The 23,925-nt window shown below is 52.5% G+C and overlaps 1 protein-coding gene across 2 annotated transcripts in view; it reads right to left on the reverse strand.

Moving 5' to 3' along the window:
* Positions 1-1,133: 1,133 nt before the first annotated feature.
* The window catches only part of EXOC6B (exocyst complex component 6B), a 624,130-nt gene continuing 601,338 nt past the window's right edge, over positions 1,134-23,925 (reverse strand). For both annotated transcript variants that reach the window (XM_069066557.1, XM_069066565.1), the window contains exons 21-22: positions 9,740-9,852; positions 1,134-6,049 (exon numbers count right to left, since the gene is read on the reverse strand). In XM_069066557.1, coding sequence (XP_068922658.1) covers positions 5,923-6,049; positions 9,740-9,852 — 240 coding nt within the window. In that variant the 3' untranslated portion in view covers positions 1,134-5,922. The remainder of the gene's footprint in view (positions 6,050-9,739; positions 9,853-23,925) is intronic.

Here is a 23,925-nt window from a genome sequence, read left to right on the forward strand (position 1 = left end):
GTGTGTGTGTGTGTGTGTGTGTGTGTGTGTGTGTGTGTGTGTGTGTGTTTACTGGCAAAAACAAGCTAGGGCTTCATATATTTAGGGCTGGAAGAGACCTCTGAAGTCTTCTAATCTGAACCCATTACATGGATGAGAAAATCGAGACCCAGAGAGGACAAGTGATTTGCCCCAGGTCACAAAGCAGGTGGCAGGGCCAGGGTGGGAATTTAAGTCCCTCAGAGATCTTTCCCAGTTCCCACTGAACACAGCTTCCTTCCTCAGCAGTCTTGGGAAAGTGCACGGGATCCTGAGCTAGTTTCTGAGTGAAAGTTTCACTGCTCACTTAACATGGATCCCAAAATGCTGGAAGGGACTCAAGTGATCATTTTACTGAGGAGGTAACTGGGCCTGGAAAGGGAGTGACTTGGACAAGGTATGTGAGTGTGCTGGTAGCAGACATGGGCCACAGGGGACAGGAGACACAAAGAGATTGGATATGAAATTAGGGAGGGGGTCAGAAATGGATTGCTGAGAAGTCAAGCTGTCCCACAGTGGGAGGGGTGGCCTTGAGGGTAGGAGTCCCCCTCCTTGGTGTTCTCAGGCACAGGTTGGGGGAATGTTCATGTGTGGATTGGATCCAGTGGCCACCGAGGTCCCTGCTGCCAATGCTCAGACTGGGGATCCTGTGACTTCCCCCAGAGGGCCCTGGCCTTCGAGAATCCAGAGACTCTGGGAGGGGACTTCAGGGGCTATGGGCTTCAACTCCCCCATCTTACAGATAAGAAAGCTGAGGCCCAGGGAAAGCTCTGGGGCATGGCCGACCCAGGCCAGAGCTCTTCAGTCCTAGCCCAGAACACTTTCAACTCTCTTTTCTCCATTGTGGGTATATGTGCATGTGTGTGTAGACCTGTGCATAGATGGGAATGTCTGTGTACATGTTGGCAGTGCCACCAGGAGAAACTTCAGGAGGAGGTGAGAAGGCCCAGCCACTACCACTTCTCCATCCTGCTGCCCCCAAGGCCCTCCCTCTGTGGCCACTGGGCCCTCTCCTCCTGGGCACCTAGTCTGTGTGGCCTGGCACTGAGGGGTCCCGCCCTGCCCCCTCAGAGCCCAAGACCAGCAAACGAGAAGAATGACACAAAGCCCTGGTGTTCTGGTAAACGGGTACATTGGAGGTCTGGCTTACAAGGCATTACAAGAGAAATCAAGGACCAAGAAAGAAACATGCGCATTCCTGATATGTTCATCCATGAACAACCCTGCTGTTGGCTTCGGCAGGATCTCTGTTGTCAAGTGGGGAACAACAGAAATGTCCCTTTCAGTTGAAAAACAGAATTCCTAAGATTCCCCATAAATGTGTGCAAAAAAAAAAAGGAAAAAAAGCCATTTTCACCACATTTGTTTATAAAATGACCCCAAAATATAAGAGAGACAGGAGGGACGGAGAAAAGGGAAAAAAGGAAGGAAGGAGAAAATTAACAAAGGGACAAAAAGGAAGATTTAAAGAAAGAACCTGGAGTGGTCAGGAATGAGACCTGAAGGAAGAGGCCAGAGGGAGGCTGGAGGCTGGGTCAGGCAAGGCTGCAGGGCACAGGGACTGGGCACCACTCTGCCTCCCTGAAAGGAGTCAGCTCCTGGCAGTGGTCAGCAGGAACTCTCCAATGTGGGCCTTGGATAGTTCCTGTGCCAAGAAAGTCCATGAGATCTCCCTACTGAAGACTTGTCCTGAACTCAAATCCGTTCTCATGGCCAGTCCCCAAGGCTTCCCTTTCTGACACCGCCCCCTCCCCCCCTTCTTTCATTACAGGCTGGAGGAGGGAAAGGGTAAGATCCAGAGACTGGGGATGGAGGGAGAGGAAATGAGGAAAGAGAAGGCAGGAGATGAGAAGAGGAAAAGGAGGAGACAAGACAGTGGTTCTTACGCTGGTTTAAGGAAGGAGGGCATGTTGGACACTGAGAGCTCATTGGCTCCTGCCCTTTTGGGGCTTTAGAAGGGGGAAGCCAAGCTGGCCTGGAGCCCTGCCTGTCTCACAGAAGACCTCTGAGGCCTCCTGGGAAGAGTTCAGATGGGGGAGCTCCCCTTACCTGTTCGTTTGATTGGGGTGGAGGGAGGCAGCCTTAGAACAAGTATCTTTGATCTCGATTCCTGTATTACAATCCTTGGGCCCCAGTCTGGAAATGGCCAAGAAAAGTGTGGAAGGTGGGGGTGGGGGTGGGGCTGAGGACAACTCCAAGGCCCACATGACTTATTTCCAGTCACTGGCTTCCAAAATCCAAATTCTGACCAGTCCTCTAGGAATATCCAGAGTTTCCCACCATCAAAAACCAGGCTGGCTGCCCCACAGCCCAGGGTTAATGTGAGGCCCCAGCAGAGGTTTTTAGAAAAACCCCTCCCTGGAAACGGAGCATTGCCCAATACGCCAGTGGGGATCTCTGGGCTAGGCCCAGCCTCTGGCTCCTGTTCTGGTAACCCTCCATCATCTTGAGTCTTTGGCACATGCCCCTAGGCTCTGATCAAGTGGCTTCTGCCATCTGTACGGACCTGTGCAAACTGGCCAAGCTTGAGGCCAGATGATCCAGTGAAGCTGGACAGGGAGACTGGGGCAGATGCTTCCCAGTGGAGACTGTCTCAGGAGGAGTGGGCCTGGAAGGCCTAGGGCAGGTTCTCTGGGCGGCTGGGCATTCCTCCATTTGCCAGTTGGGGGCACTGATGCCAGTCTGCTCTGCCAGGCGTTGGGAGGTCTCAGCATAGACATGGATAATGCCAGTCTTATCGAGGGGGTGGGAGTGGGGCAGGGCATGTCAACCACATATCTGTTGGAGAAAAAAGCTTAAAATTCATCTTTCTAGAGCAAGGCTTACTTCTTTTACAAAGAGAAATGGCAACTACCTACATACACAGGTGGGTTAATAGCAGGAGCATGGGTCTGTTTTGTGTTGGGAGGTGGTGGATGGGGGCCAGCTGAGAGAGAGCAGCTTCTGTCCAGGTGCTTTTCCTTCCTAAGCCATGGGGGGTAGTGGGTAGTGTCTCTTCTGTCCTTTGAGAGGGCCCTGAGGAACCCCAGAGCAGACAGGGATGGGGGGCGGCCCTCCTCCTCCCACCTGACTCCTCAATGGCACAGCTGTTTCCTACACCTCAGGAAGAGTTGGGCCTGAGGCCAACCAGAAACTGGCCGACTGCTACTTCCTGCACAGGGCCCTTTGGGGTCCTCTGATCCCCTGGGGGCTACTCTCTGCCTGCATACCTGAGGCTCAGCTGGGCTGGCCCAGCTCTTTAAACTGGGCTGCTTAGAGAGATGAGCCTCCCTTCCTCTAGAAGGAGAAGATGGATGCTTGAGGGCCCCTGGAACAGGGGGGCCGAGTGCTTGGGGAACTCTGGACTATGAGTCACCCCCTGCTGGGCAGCCCGTCCAGGGCTTGGCTGAGGGTGCTGCCCCAGGCTAGGAGACTCAGCTAATTCCAGGTAGCAGCTTATCCTTACCCAAGGGCCTTCAGAGTGTAGCCCTGGGGTCTCTTGGGCCCTTCCTGAGAGGGGCCTCGGTGGTCTTCCCTTGTTTTACAAGAGGTGATGGGAGCAGGGGGTGGGGTTTGAGAATAGCCAAGTGACAGACATGGTGGGGGGGAAGAGATGGGGGAGGGAGAGGGAGAGGGAGAGGGAGAGGGAGGGAGAGGGAGAGGGAGAGAGAGAGAGAGAGAGAGAGAGAGAGAGAGAGAGAGAGAGAGAGGAGAGAGAGAAATATCTCCGCCCTCCCCAGCAGCAAGTTAGCAGCTGACAAAAGAGATTAAGAATTCTGTTTAATGAGTCTGTCCTCCCACTAATAAAAACTGGAAATGCCAGGGAGGCGTCTGTCCCTGCTCGCTGAGGCTCAATTAGAGTTCCTCTGCCAGCAGCAGAGTGCTCCTCAAGGACCTCCAGTGCCTGTGGCTGGGTATGGCGAGCCCCCTCTCTGCAGCCCCAACTCCCGTGGGGGCTCCCCACCCCCTCCTCCCACCCTGCCCCGGCCCCCTGGGCTGCCATGTGCTAGGGCCCCAGAGGCAGGAGAGGAGGGATGGGAGCCAAAGGTGCCTGACCTTTTGGGAAGGGCCAGGGTGGAGACACTAATGAGGGTGCTGCCCAAGTGAGCCTCTTTCTTACAGGGGCCAGGCCGGTGACTCAGCCCCCCCCACCTTGGCAGGGACAAGCAGGCCGGCCTAGCTCATTGGTATTTCTGCTCCAAGGTTCCTGGAGGTGCTATCAGGGACAATCCCCAGAGGTCCAGGCACTGGCCTGTCCTCGCATCCCTTTTCTAGAGAGGAGCAGCAGCAGCCCAGGCAGGAGCCAACTAGTGGCCTGAGGCCTCTGAGGGTCTGAGGTGCAGGGTCCCTGCTTGCTCAGCAGGGGAAGGGGCTGTTTTGGACAATTTGGGGGCCAGGTCAGACGTGTCAGAGTGGGAATGTTCAGAGAACTGCAGGTACCTGCTGAATGAGAGCCAAGGCCAATGGTGCTGCTGACCCCGATCTGGTCAGGGCTGCCCCGGCCCAGAGATGCCTGGTCAAGGAGGGAGGACAACTCACTTTATAGCCTGCTGCAAACAACCAATGTCTGAGCTATCTAGCTGTCACTTTTTTTAAGGAAGGAGAGAAAGGGTTTTCTTTTCTTTTTTTTTCTTCGGGGTAGGGGTTAGGGAGGGGAGAATTCCCTTCATTGCCAATCCAACAAGATCAATTAATAGCCCGAAAGAAAGAATAGTCTACGTGGCTCCAGTCTCCAAGACGAAAGAGAGGGCTGCCTCTTCTCCCCACAAAAACAACCAACTCAAGCGCCCCGTTTCTGGGACCCTGGCAGGTCTGGCTGTCTGCAGGGCTAGGCCCCACTGCCCAGACATAGAGAAACATGCTGCTGACTTGCACCCCAAACCAGATGGCCAAGGTGTGTGTGTGTGTGTCCAGGGGCCTGTGTTCAGGATGTAAGAGCCTGCCTCTGGGGCACCCACTGGAAGTGTGAGGTGCTCACCTGGACTGTGGCCCAGCCTGCAGAAGGAGGTTTGGAGAAGGCTCGGGCAGAACAAAGCACCCTCCTCCTCCTCTTCCTCCTCGGTCATGGCTGGGCTGTTGGGCTGCATCTCGGGGAGCCAGGGCATCTGATTGGTGACCTTGTCATGCCCTCTATTTCCTGCTCTCAGTTAACAGGAGTCTGGGGCCTGCACAGGTGAATTCTGGTGGCCCACTGTGGGCACAGCCCTTGACATCTAAGCCAGTGACCCTTTTTCCTGGATTCAGCCTGGATTCTTCTTCCACCCCTGGCTGATATCAAGGCCTTACCATCTGGATGGGAGAGTCTAGGTGTGGGCAGAGGTGTGGCCCTAGGTGTGACCAGGACAGGGCCTACGGAGGCCAGAAGGGCAAGGGAACTCACAAGAAAGAAACCCAGAGGCACGCCTGCCAAGATCTGGGTCTGAAACGCAGACAGACACACTGCTGCTTACGGCTGCCATCCTGGCCACACTTGCCCATGCAGAGGCCAGCTCCTCCCTGTTTCGTCCCTGCCTTCCCCTGCACTGGCTTTAGCACAGTCTGGAGATGGAGACCACTGACTGCCCACTAAGAATCCTGTGGCCTTGGGGAAGGGACCCAGGCAGCACAGCCCCAGGCTCTCCTTTTCCTTGGATTAGAAATAAAAGCAGACATCTAAGGGAGAAAGGCCTGCCATCCTGTGGCATCTCTTCCTCCAAGTCCCAGCCTTTGGTGGTGGGGGGGGGAGATGAAGGGGTTAGTTAGGCTGGGACCCCAGGAGGAGCCCATGCCTGCAGTGACATCACAGCCCTCGAATCCTGACTTAGCTGTCCCTCCCTACAGCCTTCTCTGGTCTGGGAGGAGGTTTTGTGGATACTGTACAGAAGGTGATAAAAAAAATACATATATTCTCTTTGAAGAAGAATCCAAGAGTGCAGAGCCCTGCCCTCACGAGTGGTGGCTGTTGATAAGTCCCCGTAGCTGCCTGGCGACCGTGTCAATCAGTTTCTGCTTGTCTCGCTCATTCTTCCGAAACTGTGCAAACATGTTGTTCTTACGGCTGGTGTCCTTCATCCTGGGCAGAGGGGAGGACAGAGGGCAGGGAGTCAGAGGGCGCTCTGAGAGTGTCTCCAAGCTGGCAGAGGCCAGAGGGCTCTGAAAGGGTTAGCCAGAGCCCCACCCTTCCCTCCCCCAGCACCCTGGCCTCGGCCCCTTGGGTGAGAAAACACCCAATGAGTCCTCTTTGAGGATCCTGCCCCCAAGGTAGCTTTCCTCTCCTCCTTGGTTTCTTTATTTGGGTGTCTGTGCTTTCAACACTTGGGACGGCAGCCTTCAGGAAGGAGGACTGGGGGTTCCCTGGGAACCTAGGGAACTGGGTGGTGTATCTTTAGAATCTGGATACAGCAGACAGGTCAGAGAGAGCCCAGCGATCTTGAACTCTTAGTAGCAGGGACAAGAACCAAAGGTAATCCCAGAGCGGTCCCTCATTCCCCACACTATTGGTCAGAGTCAATATGCAATAACCTGAGGGAGGGGTCTCCATGGAAGCAATGGCAGCAGGGTGGGGTGGTGAGAAAGTATAGAAGGCATAGTTATAGGGGGGAAAATGAAGAGGAAGAGGAGGAGAAACCAAAGGTTACCGCACCCCTCTATTCCATGGTGCCCAGGACTCTCACTGGGCAGTCCCTCCTCAGGGCCATTATTAAACATATGGTTCCTAACTCATGAGGGTGCTGGGTTCTAACATTCAATAGCAGGATGTGGGAGCCAAGAAATGGAAGGTGAAGACTGTGGGCTGCAGCCACAGGGGTTGGGGTGAGGTGGGGCTTGGTACAGAGATTCCAGGGCAGCATCCCACTGTCCTCCTTCCTGATCAGATCACATGGGAAGTCCGGGGGCCAGCTCTGGGACCTCCAGCATTAAGAAGGACACAGATAAACTGAAGAGACAGTGGTGTGCTCTAGGGGGACTGGTTAAACTGCCCCATAAAGAGAAGACCCAGGAGACATAAAACTCTTGTCTTCAAGGGCCTAAGAGGCTTTAGTGTGGAAGAGGGACCATGCTGGTTTTTGTTGGGCCAGGAAAGCAGAACTGGGGACAATGGGTGGAAGTTGTAGTGGCAGATTATGGAGCAGGTTGGCTAGGGAGATAGCACCTCCCCCCCCCAGTGGAGCTGCCAGCCAGGGCTGGGGGGGGCACTGGTGAGCTGGGCTATAGGAGGGATGGGGGGGCGGTAGATGAGACAGCCCCTGAGGGCCCCTCCAGGTCATGGTATTGAGAGCCTGCGGCCAAGGTCTCACTGAAGGCTGGGACAAAGCTACAGGGCCAGGAGAGCTCAGAACACTCATCCGCCTCATAGACCTTAGTCTGATCTGGCCAAGGAGGTTGGCCCTGGAGGTCTGAGCAGAGATGAGGCGAGGCGTGTGCCCAAAGGGGCACAATTGTGAGTGCTGAGCTGAGCAACGTCTTTCACCCCAGCTCTTCTTGTCCTTCTCTGAGTTGGCTACAGGCACAGAGGCTGTAAAGGGTCTTTGGTCAGATGAACGTGCATGCTCGTGTGTATTTTAGGGAATGTGCGTGTGTGGGGCGCACCCCTCTGGGTGGCTGTGCACCTAGGAGGAGGGGAGGGTGGGACTGGAAGATGGAAAGAAAACACAAACATGTGCTATTGTGGACTCTGGGCATCGGGGGACCCTTAGGTTGCAGGGCCCAGGCTGCTGTGCCAAAGGAGGCTGAAGAACAAAGAAGCATGGTCCTTCTTCAGAGTGCTTTCATCAAGACAGCCTGGGCAGAGGCGAAGGCGGGTGCTCGCCCACCGTCTGATGTGGAGCCCCGAGCTGGGGTCACTCTGTGGCCAGCGCCCCCTACCACGCCATTTCATGGCCTTGGAGCCACGCTGCCCCTGGCTTAGGGCTGGTCAGACCGTCCAGATTCCAACAAGATGAAGAAAGATGGTCCAGTTGGACCCTGAGCCTCTGGGCCAACAGTCTCTGCAGCTCCTTTGGGTAGGGTCTGATAAGGCTCACTTTGGAGGGGGGGGAGGTGGGTAAGGGACTTGTGACACGAAGGCAGAGAGCATGTGTGTGTGTGTGTGTGTGTGTGTGTGCAGAAGCCTTCCACTGTGGACACGCTTCAGGAGGCCCGAGAGGACCCTTTCCTGACTGAGAAGCCGCTCAGTCCCAAGGATCCAGGTGCTTGACCCTCCTGGGCCATGAGCCACCCCTCTCTCGCCTGTGGTCAGATAGCCCTGAGGGACACCGGCATTCAGAGCTAGATGGGGTTGTGGAGGTTGCTTAGCCCACTGCTTTATCTACCAGAGAGAATACCGAGGTTCAGACAGGGCCAGTGACTCAGGTCCTCTCACCCAAGATCTGGAGGCGTCTCCATCGCACTCTGTCCTGTGTTCTAATGAGGCCAGGAGAGTCTCTGCTGCCCATGGAGGCAGGGAGGCTTAAATCAGTTCAGCTGGCGGGTTTCTGGGCCTCTGACAGTAGGGGGAACAGTGGACACAGTCCGGAAGAGCTGAGTTCAAATGTGACCTCAGACACTCACTGGCTGTGTGATCCTGGGGAGGTCACTCAGCCTTGGTTTTCTGAGATGCAGGCAGTGGAAGCACCGTTACAATGCCAAGGAGCTGTACAGCTTGACTCTGGCCGGCAGGACCTGACCTGGCCTGACCAAGGAGCCCAAAGCCCCCGCCCCAGGATGGGCCACAGGCCCTCCTAAGCAATAGAGCCTTCCTTAGGAGGGAAATGACCCGATGGGCCTGTAGCTATCAGCTCATGCTTGAAAATCCTGGTCCATCCCCAGGACAGGGGCCCCTGATAAAGGGCCAAATGTAGCCTCTGCCCAAGGGTCCCACTAGTGCTGGCCTGGGCTCAGTCCACTGACTAGACTGTGCCGAGCCGAGCCCTCCTGGCAGCCCGGCCTGCCTGGGGGATTACTGGAAGACTATGCTCACCTCTTTTCTATGCTGAGCACTCTCTTCTAGGCCCAGCTTGTACAAGGCAGATTGACTGGTAAGACAGTCTTCATGGGAGTCTCAGACAGCAACAAAAAGGCACGGGGGCTTCCTGGGAATCTTTCATCTTTGTCCCTCTTACTTCTCACAACCAGACCCTGAGGTCCTGCTTCCTGGGGACACATGTCTGGGCAGGCCTTCTCTAGCAGGGGGCTGATGTAGCTAGGGAAGGCCAGGGGGTTGTGGTCTGCAGTGAGGCCCTTTGGCGCTACCTCAACTGGATTTCAAATACAATCAATATGGATAGATAGGACACATAGGAACAAAAGTTCTCCAGGGTTCTTCACAATTTTTAAGAGTTTTAAGGATTCTGAGGCCAAAAAGTCTGGGAACCTCTGCCTTAGAGAAAGGCCACAGCCCCTGGGTGGGGGGGAGGCGCTGTCCAGGCTGTCCCGCTGTGGTGCTGCCCATGGGGCAGGCCAGGGGACAGCTAACCTCTGCTGACCAAGCTCTCTAACTACCTTGCCCTCTGAGTACTCCTAGGAGCCTGCCTCGCCCTTGGGCTTGGGACTGCTCAGCACCGTTGGGACAATACTGCTGGGGGGGGGGTCCCCACTTCCCAGACACCTCTTCTCTGCCTTTCCAAAGGCCTGGAGGCCGTGTTTTTAAAGGAGCAGAAACTAGTTCTCCATTCTTTCCCTTTGGTCGGCCTACATGGGCAGCTGCTGCAAGGAAGACCTGGATGGGGCTAGGCCACCCGCTGTCCCCGTGGCCTACACCACAGGACCCCCAAGATGTACTCACTTCTCAAGCAGGGCCAGGGCCGTCACTGGGTTGACACGCAGATATTTGCAAGTAGGTTGGCCATAGTCAGCGAGGTATGTTGACCAGTCCCATTGGGTGAACAGATCCAAGAGCTGCAAAACACCCAAGGACCAGGGGTTAATCACATGGGACACTGTCCGCTGCCAGGAATGACAGTGCATCCCAGTTATCAAAGGAAAACAACTCTGTGAAGGTGGCAGTTCAAGGCTGTCCCTGCCATTGGGGGGGATGGACAGTCTTTTTGGTTTTGGTTTGGTCTCTGTATCCCCAGGGCCGAGCACACAGCAGGCAATTCAGGAGTGCTAGATGACTTGTCTGGAGGGAGGTGAAGGGTCAAAGAACAAGGATTCCTTGACTGGAACCCAGACAACCGCCCCCCCCCCACCAGGGTTAATGCAGTGGGTCTGGAGGTGAGGACACAGCTCACGCCTCGGGGCTTTGGGCTGTCACTGGGCATCTTGGCCCAGTTTCTTCATCTGTAAAATGAGTGTTGGACTAGACCCTTTCCATCTCCGGACCTAGGATCCTAGGACCCAGCAGGGTGTTAGACCTCTGAAGTATGTGTGCTCCTCAAGGTAGGTGGGCAGGTAGGAAGAAAGGCACAAGGAAGGAAAGGGGAGGAGAGAAATGAAGGAAAAAAGAAAGAAAGGAGGAAGTGAGAAAGGGAAGGAAGGAGAGAGAGGAAGGGAAGGAAGAAAGAAAAAGAAGGAAAGAAGAACTGAGTAAGCACCTACTATGTGTCAGGTGCTAGGCTAAGCCCTTTACCAATATTACCCCCTTTCACTGTCACAATAGCTATGTGAGGTGTTATTATCCTTATGTATTTTATTATCCCTGTTTTACAGATGGGGAGCCTAAGCAACGGGAGATCAAATGCTTTACCTAGAATCATGTAGTTAGTAAGTTTCTGAGGCTGGATTTGAACTCAGGTCTTCCTGACTTCTCGCCCTGTGTTCTACCCAAGCCACCTAGCTGTCTCTAATACCAAATGAAGTCTTCACTTGAAAACATTTACTTTTTTTTTTTTTTACTGATGCCTCTTGTCTTTACGTCATAATTATTGCAATTCTGCCCCCGACGAGATGGAATCATCTCTTGTCACAAAGCAAAGCAGTGAAGCAAAAATTTCCCAAATGGCACACGACAGAAATCCACAACTTCTTATGTGTCTTTCCTGCTCTTTTAAAACACTGAAATATTTCAGTCTGTGGGTGATCGTTAATTTCATAATAAAAAGAATTTAAATGAACAAAACCATTAGTGACTCTGACAATGTTCTGTCCTAGCAATTCCCTGCCAAGCTAAGGGCATTTCGAGAAGAAATACGACCTCATGGGAAGAACTGTAAATTACTGACAACCATGTGAAAGAATGTACCCAATTACTAATATTGGGAGAAACGCAAATTAAAATGACTCCTGAGGTTCTGCCACATATCCAGCAAATTGGCAAAGACAACGAAAGCAGGGAGTAGCCAATGTTGGCGAGATCACGGACAGATGGGCCCACCGTGAGCTGTTCCAGCCACTTGGAAACCCACCTGAAATCATAAAATGGTTACCATGTCCACACCCTTGTTCTGACCCAGAGATTGCATCGCTAGGCACATAACTCAAGACTGTCAATGGTAAAAAAGAAAGGTCTTATATGCACCGAAATATTTATAGCAGCACGTTTTGCATAGCAAACATGCATGCTTTGTTTAGAGAAACAAAAATAGAGGTCCATTGACTAGGGAATGGTTAAATAAGTTATTCATGAATGTAACAGAATACTACTGTGATGACAAGAAATTTATTTTCTTATTAAACATTTTTCATTCAATTTTATTTTATTTTAAATTTTGAATTCTCTCCCTCTTTTTTCTCTCCTACCTATTGAGAAGGCAAGGAAAAACATTACAAATATGTAGTGTCATGTATACAAAATTTCTGCATTAGCCATTGTTTGAAAAAAGAAAGAAAAGAAAGTGTGATTTCTTCTGTACTCTGAGGCAACTGATTCTCTATCTGGAGCAGGGCAGGGGGTTTCATCACAAGTCCTCTGAAACACACACTATCACTTGCTCAGCCATTCCCCCAGTGCATGGGCATCCCCTAAGTTTCCAATGCTGAGCAGCCACAAGAAGCAGTGCTATGATGTTTTGGTATGTCTGGGTCCTCTCTCGCTTTCTTTAATCTCTTTGAGTAGCCCCACAAATCATCTCCATTCTAGGAACACAGAAAATAGATAGGGGACACTCATCAGGGCTGTGATGTGTCTAATGCCGGGCACCAGCCCACCCCTGCCATGGGTCCTGGTTTTAGCTACTGCCTCTCTGGTGAGGTGCTTCTACACAGAGAAAAGCAGCAGAGTCTGGGCAGGGGTGGCTATTCCAGGATGAGCTCACAGCATGTCTCAGGCAGATGGAGGTGTACCCACCATGCTTTGTCAACAAAAAGCTCAACTAAGAGGCCTTTGCCCCAAAGTGGTCCCACAAAGGGCCTCTCAGAACTCCCTGGCGGAGCTGAAGAATTCAGTCTTGTGCTCCTGATGTCATCTTCAGCTATAATCCTGCCTCCTAAGAAGCCTTTCCCAATTCCCCTCAACGTTAGTGCCTTCCTTTTGCTGATTATGGACAGTGTGCCCTACCAATAGTTTGTTTGTAAACAACTGTTTCCATGTTTCCTCCTCTATCACACTGTGAGCTTGAGACCAGGGACTGTTTTCTGCCTTTTCACGTGTCCTGGTGCTTAGCACAGCACCTGGTACAGAGCAGGCCCTGAATGCATTCTAGTTGACTTAATGACCAGAACTCATCAAATTAAGAAGCCATCTCTGTTACAGAAAGCCTCGGCCCAACTTCATATCTTAGGCATTACCTAATTCAACCTCTTCTCTCAAGCAGAGGAAACTGAGAAGATCCAGGAGGCAACAGTATCCCAGATGCAGATGCTAAGCCAGGAGGCTAGGTCAACAGCAATAAAAAGTTATGTAAAAGGTAAAGAATAATGACCATTGAGAAAAAGGTATCTGACTCAGCAATCAGGTCATGGACAACTTCTGCGGAACTGTTTGAGTAGAGGGGCAGACTGGGGGTGAGGGAAGGGAATGGCTATTTGCATAGCACATCTGCAAATGTCTGCTTTGATCCTCTCCACAACTGCAGGAGGCAGGTGCCTTTGTGGTCCCTGTTAGACTCAAAGGATGTCTGCACAGCATGAGGAAGGAGCCAGTGGAGGAGACAAACTCCCAGGAGAGAGGGGAGGAGATATGACTAAGGACACAAGTAAAAGGGACTAGCTTTGGTAGGAGAAGGGACACCCCACCCCTGGGACTGGAACCAAGGAGCACAATCACTCTAGGGAGGAAGGAAGGGAGATACAAGAACTGGTAACAGTTGACTTGGCTTTTTTAAAGAATAAATACAGCAGGAGAGGAGGGCATCTACTGAGAGGGAAGGACAAGGGTGATGTAGCGAGGCCTGCAAGGGCTGAGACAGTGCCATCCAACAGTGAGGGCCTAATGGAGCTTAGAGAGCCTGAGCCTGCAGTGGATCCAGCCGGCTCCACGTCTTGAGAGCTGAGGTGAATGGGAAGGGGAGCCCCCAGGAATGCAGACTGTAAGCAGCAGAATAAAGGGAACTCTGGGGAAGAGGACTAGGGGGTGATCAGCTGGGCCACTGTAGGGCAGAGACACGGAAGGGAGGAAGGGAGAACCCAGAAGAAAAGGGGGACTGGAGACTGAGGATGAAGGAGTGAGGCAGGGAGACACTTTTGTGTGTGACAATCCTGCGGGTGAGGGGGGTGAAATGGAAATGAAGGTTATGGCGACAAGGAGGCTGATGAGGGACCCACCAGGCGTTAAACAGAAAAAGGTACGGTGTGGATTACTGTCAGCTCTGTCTCCTTGTAGCAAGAGAGTCCCAGAGTGATGATGGCTGCACCCAGGCATGCTGGGAACACTCCTCAGGTCTCCTGTCCCACGTCCCTCAGATGTACAAGCAGGCCAGAGGTGTGAGTGTGGGGGGCAGATCAGGGCAGCCCAAACTTCATCTTTCCGGGGAAGTTGGGAGCCCTCCAAGCACAGGAGGAAGCCCTTGATTTGGAAGCTGAGAGACTTGGGACACTGGTCCTGGCCTATGAATTTCTAAACGGTTCTTGTAGTTGGCAAGGAAATGGGCTCTGATGCTGGGAAACATTGAAGGCAAAAGGAGAAGGGGATGGCAGAGGAGCCTGGCCAGACTTTGGGAGATAGTGGCGGGTGGAAGGGCCTGGTGCGCTATGACCCCAGAGGGTCACCAAGAGTGAGGTGACTGAAGGACTGAGCGACAAGAAGGGCCCACAGCACGCTCTCTAGTCACTGCAGAGCCTCTTGTGAGGAAGCCAGCAGGTGCCATGGTGCACACAGCACTGGGCCTGGAGTCAGGAGGGCCATCTGCTCCACGTTCACTGACCTGGCTTCCTCCCTACTTTCTTGCATTCCTGTCCTGGAGTTTTTCATGCTCTCAGACTCTTCTTCCCTAAAGGACGCTGCTTCTAGACTTCTCAGGTCACGGTTCTGGCAGGAGACAGCCTGGTGGTCATACTCCTGCTTATTACATCTTTCTGAGGTCTATGAGTGGTGACTGACCAGTGGGAAGGCACAGATCCAGGATGTACCTTGTAGAGGGGGTACCACTCACAGGCTGATCACGGTAAAGTCCTATGTGAGCAACCCCAAATCGTTTCTAGACCGTTTGGGCCTGACAGGGGCTTTGATGCTCCAGCCCAGTGTACTGGCCCAGGAGTAGGGGAGGAAGGATGGTTTCTCGCCTTCGGGAGGATGGTCACACTAAGTCACTCCCTGGACCCTCAGTGATGTGCTCTATGGATGCCATCAGGCTTTTTCTTGGACCCAAGGCCATGCCAAGCCCCAACACTTTCCTTCAGACAGGCCTCAAGAGACAGGGAAGGCAGAACTTATTCATCCAATCACAGAGAGGAGAAAAGGGAGGCCCAGAGAGGAAGCGTGTCTGATTTGTGATCACACAGCCAGTCTGGGAAGAGCAAGGATACCTTCCTACTCTATTCTGCTGCTCCCCTTCACAGGAAAAACCACCACCCAGTGACTACAAGCTGTTGCACAATGTCTGAGCAGCCACAGGCACTAGGGTCCGGTGGGAAGCCCCTCCACACCTCCGCATGACCTGCTGGGGATGACTCAGGACAGCCAGATAAGCCCACCTTATCGCCTGCGGAGAACTCACCCGCCTTTGTGTTTCCTGCTGTTAAGCCTGGCTCTGGAGCCGGGTGATTAACCACTCTGAGCTTAATCGGTGGGGAGGGTACTGCATCCTGAGGGCCCAGCCCTGCCCCTTTGGGAAGGGATCTCCTGGAAAATGCCCTTTCCCACAGTGAGGAGCCGACTCGTGGGCACTGGCATCCAGGCCCCAACTCCACCCACTTGTCACAGCAGGGCAGGAAGCTGCCACTAGACAGGAAATCAGGGCACAGTCCAATGGTTCAAAGCAGTGAAGTGAGGGTAGGGACCCTTGGGCCCATCCTCCTCGTCCCCCTCACTGAGGCTCTGAGAACCACGCAGGCTCTTTGGAGTACTCTTAGCAGGAGGTAACAGAACATGGTCATGGTGGTGCTGTCCCCCCCACCCCATGACATTCACAGCTCCGGGCGCTGTGTGGCTCCCCTCTGGGCCAGCTCAGGAAGGGCACTGACTTCCAGAAGGGTCCTCGTGGTCTGGGCTTAGCCAGGAGAGCTTCATCACTGAGTGACCACTCTATGGCGCTCCCCTCATTTACACAGGGTTTCCCATGGATTCCTTTTGATTTCTCTGCTACCTTGTTTGTCTTAGACCATCTGTGATCTGGGTCCCCACACTGCGGAACTGAAGAGAAGGGAAATCGGGGATTCAAGGAGGACCAGACCCCAAGCCTCCCGACTCAGAGGGGCACTTCAGAGGGGAACTTAAAAAACCCAGCCTCCCAACTGTTCTTACCAGTCCTGCTTCAAGAACATTGCTGAGCACAACCTGAATGCCAATTGGGCTGGGGCAAAACTACCCAAGTGACCATGGAACTAGACACACTGGATGGGCAGATCTAGGCTCCCCCCTTTCTTCCTTTCATGGAGAAGACTAGACCTTGACAAGGCCAGCAGGGCCCCTGTGGAGTCAAAGAGGACGGGAGTGGAGATCTGCAGTGGAGCAGTGAGGAGGGAGGTAGAGAGGTGGGCCTGCATTGTCTGCACAGCAGAGTCTCTCCTCTCGCCCTCCCCACCTCAAAGGGGCCCAGAGGCCTCTTATAACAGTCGTTACCACAAGAGGGACAACAGAAAACCAGGGAGAAAAGGCTTTTCTTTGGGAGAAATGCCAAGTAAGGAGGTGACAAAGTAACACTTGGGGAAAGCTTCAGTTTTCCATTCTTTGGCTGTTCTCTTCTAAGAGCCTGGCAAAAACAAAAGCAATGTCCAAAGCTGGCTGACGAATAGGGTCGGAGGGCAGAGCAGAACTCTAGTCCTTTACCCTGGGAAGGGCCTTCCATCTGCCATGAGGACAGAAGACCGGGGCTGCACTCAGTGCCTTCTGGCCACCAGGGTCCAGAGGCCCAGCTCCCACTGGCTCCCCTTCTCTGACCCTGCACAGCACACACGATTTTCACACACACTTTGGCCCTAACTCCGGGGATGGGGAAACAGCACACAGGACCAGTCCCAGATCACAGCCAGACAAGCAGGCCCGGGCTGATGTCTGCAGAGGGAGATTCCCCAAAGCCAAACACGACATCCCCCAAAGCGAGCATGTCACAGCCAAGCCAAGCCCAAAGGGACCTTTGGGTGCCACCTGAATGAAGCAACAGCTAAGCAGGCAATGATACCTCCATCCCTCCAGCCCAAAATGGTTAAAATAATTAAGGGCGGCTTGTTTATTGGGAAGGTAAACAGGCTAATTAGACGGGATGCTTTGTGGTAAATGAGATGACTGTATAAAGTGACTGGGGTAATTATGTAAAGGACTGACTCATGGATCAGCAAATGTAACAAGGTGACGGCGAGGAAGAGTCACCTCCATCTCACAGCCCCCAGCGAGGGAGGCGGGGTAAGAACTACTCTTGTGGGAAGTAAAGGGTTTTCCCAGGGTCACGAGCTAACCAGCGCTGCTGGGAGAAGCCCAGGCCATCGACTGAGCCATCCAGCACCACGCTTCAGAGGGCAGATCTTCCGTAGCACTCCAGGAATATGTCCTGTCCCCCTACTGTGCGCAGTGCTGTGTGCTCAGTGCAGAGAAGGTCCTGGAAGGGAGCCAAGAGCTCATCTCCTGCATGAAGACGCTGAGGCCTGGAGAGGTGCCTGGCCCAAGGTCACACACATGGGAAACAGCAGAAGCACTGTCTGAACCCAGGCCTCCCGACTCCCAGCCTCAGGTGCAGAAAGAAGTCCTGCCTCCACCGCTCCCACAAGGAACAGGGGTGGAGGAGATGCCCTGAATACAGGGTCCCTGCTGACCTGCATGGCTGACTGAAGGGAGCCCTGCCATGCCAAAGGAGCTCTTCCTCATACCGTAATAAGGGGGGTGAGAAGCAGCCTTCCAGGACTCCCCAAACCTCCTTCAGGGTAATCCCATCGCCCTGGCTGTCCTGCAGGGGCAGGACGGCTTCCTCCCTGGGCTATGGGAGGAGGAGAGATGTAGGAGAGAGGGCACGGTGGTCCATTCCATCTCACTTTCCCAGGGTGGTTCACAGCCAGGACAACCTTCGCTGTCCTCTTCACAAGCAGCTTCTAATAGAAGGGGAAGGTGCCCAGAGAAACCTTTGTCTGCCGCAAAAAGATGTGATTTTCCTTTTTGGAATTTTTATCCTGTGAGGCTGGGCTTGTAAAATGTAAAGTGAATGACTGAGGGAGGGACTGGGAGGGCTCTTTCCCAAGTGCGCACGTGCGTGTGTGTGTGAGTGCGTGTGCGTGTGCGTGCGTGTGTGTGTGATGCCATCTCTCATTTCTGTGACAACATTCTTATGCTTGAATAGGATAAAGACTGGAGGGGCGTAGAGCAAATTGTGCTTCCTTCTCTGACCCCTCCTGGCCAGCCTGTGGTCTCTCCAGAGAAGGCACAGGTAGGGCTAAGATGAGAGGCTATGAGGGTGTGCAGGTCATAGATAATGGGGAAGGGGGCCCTTGTCTAGGCCTGGAGACTTGGCTCCATCAGCTGCTAGGGAGGTCTGATGTCTGTAGGAAGGTTGGGGCAAGGGAAGAGAGCGATCCTCTGTGTAGGGAGAGGGCTGTTGCACTAACAGTTTCTTTACTCATGAGAGGGTGGAGGTGGTCGGGAAGACTCAACTCTGTGAATTCTGATCTGACCTCAGACACTTGCTAGCTGTGTGACCCTGGGCAGGTCACTGAACCCTGTTTGCCTCAGTTTCCTCATCTGGAAAATGAGCTGGAGAAGGAAATGGCAAACCACCCCAAGATCTTTGCCAAAAAAAACCCTGAATGGGGTCATGAAAAGCTAGACACAAGTGAAAAGAAGTGGACAGCAGCAGTGTGGAGGTGTGCATCCAAGGCAGAGTCCCTTCTCCACTCTCAGGGAGGGTCCCCTATGCTTCCATGTGGGAGCTCCGAGCTCTCCCAGCAGTAGTCCTGGGCTGCACATCTCTCCTGAGTTGGTGAGGTCTTCCTCAGAGCTAACCCACTGTGCCTGCTGGAACTCTGTGCCAGCACAGCCTTGAGAGAGATGGAGAAGAGCAGCTTATTTGTGCTCTAGAGCCCTCCCCAGGGGGAAGTCAGTGACTGTCAGGGTCTAAGTGGGGGGTAGAAGGCACAGAGGACCCACTGGGTGCTGGGCTCTGGGGGAGGGGGCAGTGCCAAGATTCCTGCTGCCCACAGTTGGTGCCAGATGGTGGTGGCTGCTGGCAGAATGGTTCCTAATGCCTTCATTTTGGCTCCTCCTCTTTGGGGATGCCCAGAAGCAACAGCAGCTGGCCACACAAAACTGGACACCAGCCCAGGCGGGAGCTAGCTACACCCTGGGAAGAGAGGGCCCGGAAGCTGAATTACGTCAGAATTATTGAGTGTTCGTGGCATGCTAGGTGCTGTGCAAACAAACCAGAAAGAAACCACGGGCTTCCCCATCCCAGGCATGGCGGAGGGACCATGGTTCTTATGTTATTAGCCTGCAGGAATGTTCAATGAGGAAGGTGCAGGGGGCTTACTTTGCAGATAAGTAAACTGAGGTCCAAAGCTGTGGGTAATGAACTTTGGGTCACCCATGTAATGATTACAAATGGTAGCAGGAGGGATTCAGGGTAGAAGACCTGAGAATGAAAGCCATGACACCTGGCTACTCCCAAGGGAGCCAGGATGCTCATGGAATCTTGCTTCTGGGAGGATTTCATGAGCAGAATGCTGTTTCAGAAACAAGGGGTTGAATCAGGATGGTCTGACCCAAAAGCACATAGTGGGGCAAGTTCCCTTTTAGAGACTCTTACTCACCCCATTAACACAATCAGGTGCCAGCTTTTGAGGCAGCTTGGTACGCAGGCCAGAAGACTGCATTAGAATTGGGAAGATGCAGATTTGAATCTTAGCTCTGGCACTCATGTTCTGTGGGGCCAGTCCTGTAACATGAGGGACTTGAGCGAGATGGTCTCCAAGGTCCTGATCCTTGGGCAGGGCCCCAGGGGTGATGAGGCAGCCCAGGAGTCAGGATGACACACTGCTTGTGTGACTGTCACTTCTCCTTCCACTAAGCCACTCATCACCAAGAAGGTGCCAGTCTACAGGAGGAGAGTTTCCTTGGCAGGGGTCATGTATTCGTTTCCCCAGGGCCAAAGGGTTGGCTCATTAATAGGCCATTTATTGAAAGCTTGCTATATTTGAGGCTCTGCTTTGGGTCCTGCTCTTGAGGTGCTAACAGATGAGTTTGGAAGGCAGGACTTAACCATAATAAAGAGCTAATAAAATTGGCAGAATCACAATGCTTGCCCCAGAACGGAGGACCTGGGAAGGTTAGGAAAGCCTTCAGGGACAGTACAGGACTTAAAGGCTGGAAGGTGGAGAGAACTCAGAACAGTGAAGACAATCTGGAACCATACCCCAAAGTTCTAAAACCCTTTGACCCAGTGATTATTGGGTCTATTCCTCAAAGTGGTCAAAGAAAGAGGAAAAGAACCCATGTGTACAAAGACATTTATAGTGGGTTTTTTTTTGTGATAGTAAAGAATGGGAAATTTAGGGGATAACCATGAATGGCTGAACAAGTTATGGTATAAGATTGTGATGGAATACTATTATTGTGTGGTAAGAAATGATGAAGGGGATGGTTTCAGGAAAACCTGGGAAGATTTGTATGAACTGATGCAAAGTGAAGTGAGCAGAACCAGGAGAACAATTTATACAATAATAATAATATTGTGAAAAAATTTTGTAACTGATCTACACAGTAACCAACCATAGTTCCAAAGGACTCACGATGAAACATGTCATCCACCTCCAGGAGAAGTGATGGGACTCAAGTGTGAACACTGACCCATACTTTCTCTTCCTTCCTTCCTTCAATAAGGCTAATGAGCATATTTGTTTTGAATGACGATACATACACTGTAATGGCCTTTATTTTTCTTGCCTTCTCAATGGATTGGGATGGGAACAGGGAGGGAGGAGAAGAGAATTTGGAACTGAAAAAAGTTAAAATTGAGTCTTAAAAATAAAATAAAGAGGAACATTGAAGGCAGAGGTGTGGAGGAAGGTCCCAAGGCAAAGGGATTGGATTGGCTGAACGACTATTATATATCTCAAGTTGGATTTCCTGTAGATACCTTCCAGTCAACATATTTAAAACTGAACTTGTTCTCTTTCTCCCCAAATGCTCCCACTTTCAAACTTCCCTTTTGTGGCTGAGGGCACTGCTATCCTCCCAATCTCACCGACTCTCACACCAGGCGCCATGCTCACACCCTCCCGATCTCTCATCGCCATCCATATCCAATCAGTGGTCAGACACTTCTCTGATCCATGCCCTTCTCCCCTCTGACACTACTGTGGTCACCCTGAGGGTGCAGGCCCTCCCTCTTCATGCCTTTGCATTAGTCGTCTGCCACAAGTTTCCCTCCTCCACTGAGCCATCAAAGTCCTTTTTCTAAATCACAAGTCCAACTATGCCACCCGCCTACTCAACAAACTCCAGTGGTTCTCGGCACCATCTAGATCAAATGCAAAATCTTCTGTTTGATGCTCATGACCGCCGAACTCCTCCAAATCTTCCCTGCACGTATTCTGTAGTCTGGGGACCCTGGTCTCCTGGCCGCTCTGTCTCGCCAATCTGGCCATTTTCACTGGCTGTCCCCCAGGTCTGGAGGGGATCTTCTCTCTGCCCTTCAGCTTCCTGGCTGCCTTCAAGTCTACCTTCTACAGGAAGCCCTTCCCAATCTTTCTGAAATCGTCCCTTCTCTTTGTGAGTTTTCCCAACGTATCCTGCATATAATTTGTTTCTTCACAATCGTTTGCGTCTTGTCTTGCTTGTTAGACTGTTAGTTCCTTGAAGGCAGGGCCTCTCTCCTTCCTTTCTTTGTGTCCTTAACATTAGCAGGTGTTTCCTTAATGTTTACTGACTGACTTATGTATAGATTGGTAATGTCAAAAGTGAGCCATGCGAGGCTAAGGGACTGAGTAAGAATAGTGGGAGACATCTGATTTTGGAAAAGCACCGACTAGATCGCGTTCACTTGCTCCTTCTGTCACCAGTCACCTTCTCAGCCCCACCCCCACCCCAGATGAAGGTCCCAAGTTCTCATCATATCTCCTGTCTGTGCCCCTGAGTCCAGGCTCTCACCCTGGTTAGTTCCTGGCTGGCTACTCTCTGGCCCTTTTCTTTTTTACTCTATCTGGCACATAGTCAAAGTTGTCTTCCTCAAAATACTTCTGTGCATGACCTTCTCCTACTCAAAAATCACTGAGGATGCCCCACTTTCCCCCTTGTTGCCTCCAGGATCAAGTCCAGCCTTCTGGGACTGGAGAGGCAGCAGGAGGAGATGTTATGAAGGAATAAGCCAACAATGAAGTCGATCTCTTGAGCATGGGTGGTTGGGAAAGTGCCCACTGGCAGACAAAGCATTCAGAGCTTGCTTTAAGGTTCTAATGTTATCTCATGTGAGTCTCATAGCAGCTCTGGGAGGTCAATGGTATACACTCAGGCTGCAGATGAGGAAACAGGCTTGGAGGGATTCAGTGACTTGCAGGTGTCTGCTGTCCTCTGTGCCATGCTTTTTCCTCTGAAGTTCAGAAGAAGACCTGATTGTGTGGGAGGAATGATGAAGTAAAGGGGCAGTCTCTTATCAGACTCCAAATGAATTCCATCAAAGGGTTGCACTCGAGGACCTGGGGGGGGGGTCACATGTGGTCTCAAGGCCGAGGGTTCCTCACCCGTGGACTGGGGGATCTGCAAGGGTAGGAATTACAGATCTCCCCAAGAGTAGAGGCTATTGACCCACAGCACCTGGTCCAAAGTTCTCTGACCTGAGGCCCCTGTCTTGAGTGATAGCTGTCTGACTATATGAAGGAAAGTTCTTTCCATTTCTGGAACCCACAGCCCAGCGAGTGCAAAGAGCCAAGTGCTGAGCTGAGACAGCAGGGTCCCTCTGGTCAGACTCCTTTTGCCCCTCTCTCCCTCCCCCTCTTTATTCTGGTTGTGTGTGTGTGGGGGGAGGAGGTGTGGGAAGAAATGCAATGACTTAATATTCCTCATTTCCATCTGGAAGTAAGACTGACACATCTGGATAACAGGAAAAAGGGGCTAGAGGGAAAGTCAGATGTCCTCAGAGCCTGGGTTGTTATCAAGGCTGTCTGGAACAATATTCCATGGAAGACACAAAAACCATGGCATTGCCTTCTGGGCAGGGCATCGACAGCCTAGGGCCCAGGGGAGCAGGGTCCATGCCACTGAGATTCTCTCCAACTTTCCCCATCCAAAGGCCTTGGGCCCAGGTCATGCCTCCCAGGACAGTCATATCCTACACTACCCTGCTGAAATCAAGAAACAAAGATGTACTGAAGGTCACACAGCCCACATCCTAGTCCGGGCCTGGGTTGCTTTGGGATGGGCTGAGGGGAAGGTGGAGAACAAGAGAACTTCATTCAGGAGCAAGGTCTCAACCCAGAACACAGGGCCTACACAGGGGTTCACTTCTATGCAACTCTCCCAGAGGAGAGGGGAGAAGGGCTCCAAGGACTCAAAGTTCCTTCCATAGGACTGGCTAACAGGGCTGAGCCAAAGAGAGGCAGTTGTCTGGAGGAAGATCTTCTACATGCTGGTACCAGCTTCAGGGATCCTCGGCCCAGTGTTGGCTCACACTAGAAACAGGGGGTTACACCAACTGGACGAGATCAAAAGCTAAAATTCGGCTTTTTCAGAATGATAAAGAGACAAAGTGCCTTGAAGGGCAGGCTGTGGAAGGCTCCCCCCATCCCAGCCTGAAGATGCCTCTTTAGAATTGTTGTCTTAGCCAGGTTCTGAGTGGCCCCAGGGCAGCCTTCACTGGCAGGCCTGGTAGTTCTGGGGGTCAGAGGCTAGAGGCCTGGCCTAGGACAAAGGGCATGTGGCTGGCTTCTGGGTCCCAAGGAATTCAAGACCCAAAGAAAGAGTGAGTTGGACCCCAGGTGGCACAGAGGCCCGGAAGACAACCCCGGGTGGTGCAGAGGCCCAGATGAGGCCTGATCAATGTGGCGGCAAGTTGACCCACTAATCACAAGGGCCATTGCCAGGCCTATCACTGCAGGGCTGGGACTGGAAAATGCAGGCCCCTGCCAGGGGCAGCAGCTACTCCTGAGACTACAAATCCCCAGCCTAGAAATTTAAAAAAGCCCCTATCTTGGACTTCTAGGGACTATGATGGCAGAGTGAACCCCGGCTGCTCCAATCCCCCCCCCCCCAAACATAGTCATTATTGCCCCAGGGCAAAACTTTAAACAGTAAAAGCTTGGGAACCCTAGAGGAAGGGCATGGCTAGGACCCTGCCTCAAAATGGGTAAAAAGCAGACTGCAAAGACAAAGATTCTGGAGTCCTACTACAGTGAGAGGGAGGAACCAAATTCAGAGGGAGACAGTGCTGACTCCACACCCACAGCTGAAGCCTCTAAAGGGAACTGGTCTCAGGCACAGAAAGCTTTCTTAGATGAGCTCAAAAGGAACTTTGAAAACCAAAT

The sequence above is a fragment of the Petaurus breviceps genome, unplaced genomic scaffold (genome assembly GCF_028583685.1).
Source record: "Petaurus breviceps papuanus isolate PSGF00001 unplaced genomic scaffold, PetGlider_PUasm1.0 139, whole genome shotgun sequence".
Classification (NCBI taxonomy): Eukaryota; Metazoa; Chordata; class Mammalia; order Diprotodontia; family Petauridae; genus Petaurus; species Petaurus breviceps.